Raw genomic sequence first — 4,085 nt, 5'->3', positions numbered from 1 at the left:
ACTTTCTTATTCTTCTTTTTATATTATGTTTAATGATTTGAACTTATCATATTTATGATTTAATCTCATCATCATCATATTTTCTTTTTTATTCTTTAGTAATCTTTAAAATTATTCATTAATTATTCTTAAATTATTTCAACTTCATTAATTTATTAGTGTGAATTATGTTCATTGATTGTTAAATTATTACTATAGTATATTATTATTTCATTTTATCCATTTTTAATATATTTTATTTTTTTTGATACTATTTATTTAATTAATAATCATTATGAGTTGTTTACTGTTTTTATAATTCTCTTCAATTCAAAAAGATTTGTTGTAAATAAAATTATAATCATTAACTTAATTTGGTTATATATTTTATATCTAACAAATAAAAAATATTTTATGATTTATACTGTAATAGAATAACTTATATATTAACAACATCATTAAATGATAAAATAAAAGATTGATGAATGAAAACGATGAACATAAAGAAGATAAAAGAATAAATATAATTAATATATTACATAATGATGATATTATATTTAAATAATGTTTGATTCCCATTTATTCAAATTAATAATGTCTTAATTATACTTTTATCATTTTATTTTCTATAAGAAATGAAATGTGAACAATAAAGAAATGAATTAAGAGAATAAAGAAGAAATAATAATATTTTATTATAATAACACATTTCAATTGATAGAAACAACATAAAATAACAAAGAATAATAAATCACAAATATAGAATAATAACATCCATAATAAAACAACAGAAATAAACTAATATTATAAAGAAATAATAATATAATTATAAATTAACATGAATAAACAATAAATGATGAATATATTCTTAAAATAATAATGATTTGAATTATGAATTGAAATTATTATTCATTTCATTCATTATTGTTGTTATTGTTTATGATTTATTTATTAAATTGAATGTTTATTTAATTTTGTTGATTAAAATACAAAAATGACATGAATTTTAATTTAATATTTCATTCTATTTATTAATGAATTGCAAAATACAATAATATGATGAAATGAATAATAAAATGATTGAATCATTAAGAAATAAAATGAAAGTAAAAGATAATCATAGGAAATGAAGAAACATATTTAAAGAGAAGAATTGAAATATATTTCATTCAATGCTTATATTTCTATTGATTATTGTAATTAGTAATGCAACAGAAAGTATTACCAATAAAGAAGTAATTCATACACAAATACAATCAAAACAACATAAAATAATGTACAATTTATATAAAGCAGAATTAAAAGGTGAAGTAACAACACAAATAACCGATGAAGTACCAAAAAGTTCCCAACCAACAGTTCAAAAAGAACAAAGGAGTGAAGAAGATACAAACACAAAAGAAGTTGGAAGTACATTAAATCCAAAGAATAACCCAGAAGACAGTGAAACAGGTAAATCACTAAATACAAATACAGAAAACAAAGTAGATAAAGGTGTTAATGAACCAGCAAAAGGAGGTGAAGTCAAAACAGAAAATAATGCAGAAACAGAAACAAATAAGCAAAGTGAAACAACTGATAAAGGATTAAATCCAGAAAGTAGTACAACAGGACAAGAAGAAACAACACCAAAACAAACTAACGCAGGAAGTACAGGAAAAGGAGAAGATCCAGTACCAAAAAGTGAAGGGGAAGTACCTTCTACAAAACCAGGAAGTAGTGATAGTGAAAAAGGACAAGAAAGTAACAAAAATGGACAAGGAGACAGTGGTGTAAACGAACAAGGAAAAGAAGGAAGTGGTACTGGTGCAGAAAGTAAAGAAAAAGGAGAAATAAATGACAAAGGAAAAGAAGAAAAAGCAACTAATGAAAAAGATGGTGGAAATACGAAAGATAAAGAAGGAAAAGAACAAGGAAATAGTGTGACTGACGATGGACATAGTAATAAAAATGGTGAAAGTAACAAAGAAAAAGATGGAAATAGTGGAGAAACTGGGCAAAAAGAAGAGTCTGGAAAAAATGGAGTTGCTGGACAAGATGAAAAAAATGGAAGTAATAAAACCAAAGAAGAAAAACAAGACAGCAAAAATAATGACAAGAATGACGATAAGAAAAAAGCAGAAGATGAAAAAAGCAATGAACAAAAAGATGGAAATCAAGAAACAGATAATGGAAATAAAATAACAAGTAGTTCAGATAGTTCTGATAATAAATCAGATGATGATATAAATAATCATAAAAATCTTGATGGCGCAACATCTTCATTTCTTATTCTTTGTATTATCATCACCTTTTTATTCTTCTAATTGAATATATTTGTTTTATTTCTAGTTTTATTAATAAGATAGAATAATACTTCATAAAACTAAATAAATAGATTCATTCTATGAGACACAACAAATATTATAAAAATAAATAACAAAAGAAAGAGAAATTCATATCAACTAACAAATAAAAATGATAGAAGAATGTATGAAATATGTCTTATTTGTCTAGACAGAGATACATTAATCATTCCAATATTAATAACTATCACATTAATCATATTATGATTCATTTCACTCATTAATTCAATCATAGTCATTATCATAAATATTTTAACAACATTTTCAATCAAAACAGATATTATCATAGTAGAAATAAATATCATAACAACACTCAAAGAATGTATAAACAACATCAAAATAAAACTCAAAACAGAAATAAAAGAAAAGAAAAAGAAATGATAAAAGTACAAAATCAAGAATAATGGAAAAGACTCTTTGAATAAGAAATTAAAATATTTACACCACAAGAAATATATGAAATTAAGAAAAATAAGAGTAAAGAATATACATCACCAAAAATATGGAGAAGATGGTATTTTCTTGCACGAGAAAAAGAAGTTGAAAAGAAGCAGATGATAAACAAAAGAGTCTAATTGAATAGATGATAAAATAATAAATGATTAAAGAAGATAAATAAGAGAAAGATATTTGAAGAATAAGAGAATAGATATGAAGAAGAGGAAAATGCAAATAAAATAATAAAATAATAAAGAAATAGAGAAAATAAAGAAGAGAATAGAAAAAGAACAGAATTATTAAGAAATTAACGAAAAGTTTGTGATATTAAAGAAGAAGTATGAGAATGAGATAAAACAATTGTGTTATAGAAGTATTTAAATAACATGGTTACTCTGAAAAGAAAATATCAGAAGTAAACAATCCATCACAATAATTATACTTCAGGAAAGATAAAATATATAAATTAGAAAATAAAAACACCCAGAATAAAGATGAATTAAAATTGGAGTATAAAATACTCATCTGAAACACAAATTGTAAATGATATCTCTCCACCAATGTTGTATTAGCTGATGAAATATCATCATGCGAAGATAATCTTTAAAAAATAAAGTTAATTCAGAATTTCATTGAAGAAATAGAAATTGAACATAAAAATCACACCATTTGAATCAGATTATCAATAAAAACAATTGAAACAAACAAACAGAGAAGAAGAAATTTTAACACTTTATAAATGTTTTGTTTTGAAATTATTTGAAAGAAAACATAAAATGTCAACAATAATAAGAGTTAATAAAAAGATTAATACATGAATTTAGAATTAAAGTAAATGGTATTAATGAATATAAAGAAGTAATAAAGAGTGCATTTAAAATAATAATGAAATTAAAAGAGAAATCAATAGAATAATGGAAGAAGAAATAATAAAACATCAATGGAAGATAATGAAATAAAAGAAATAATAACTAGAATGAACAAGAAAGAGAAAGAAGAAATAGAAGATGATGAAGTAATGAAAATAATGAAAGAAGAAGAAATGAAAGAAAATGATGTACAATTTATTAACTACTATTACAACAATAAGAAAATAATGAATCAAATAACAATATTAATGAAAGTGAGTGATGAGTGAAAATAAAATAAATACAAAATGAACAGAAATTATATTTCAATTGAAATAAAATCATTAATTATTGTCACACTCGTGAAATATTTATTATTTTATACTCTAAATCTTAGATGGTATTAATGTATGAATGTTATGAAATGAATAAAATAATAGAATTAAAACATACCAAATTCTTTGAATATCATTTC

At 22.3% G+C, this 4,085-nt stretch overlaps 1 protein-coding gene across 1 annotated transcript, besides 2 other annotated features; it reads left to right on the top strand.

The window, feature by feature from the left end:
- Positions 1-1,151: 1,151 nt before the first annotated feature.
- Positions 1,152-2,285, top strand: EHI_132250 (uncharacterized protein; the record flags this gene model as incomplete). Its single annotated transcript, XM_643796.1, has 1 exon — positions 1,152-2,285. One exon carries the CDS (start codon positions 1,152-1,154, stop codon positions 2,283-2,285), a length of 1,134 nt encoding a protein of 377 aa, XP_648888.1.
- Positions 2,286-2,354: 69 nt separating this feature from the next.
- Positions 2,355-2,930: a repeat region.
- Positions 2,931-3,014: 84 nt separating this feature from the next.
- Positions 3,015-3,889: a repeat region.
- Positions 3,890-4,085: the final 196 nt, after the last annotated feature.

The sequence above is a fragment of the Entamoeba histolytica genome, genomic scaffold (genome assembly GCF_000208925.1).
Source record: "Entamoeba histolytica HM-1:IMSS scf_1104750518319 genomic scaffold, whole genome shotgun sequence".
Taxonomy (NCBI): Eukaryota; Evosea; order Mastigamoebida; family Endamoebidae; genus Entamoeba; species Entamoeba histolytica.
The sequence above is the reverse complement of the archived record's forward strand: the minus strand, read 5'-3'. Positions and strand labels throughout refer to the sequence as shown.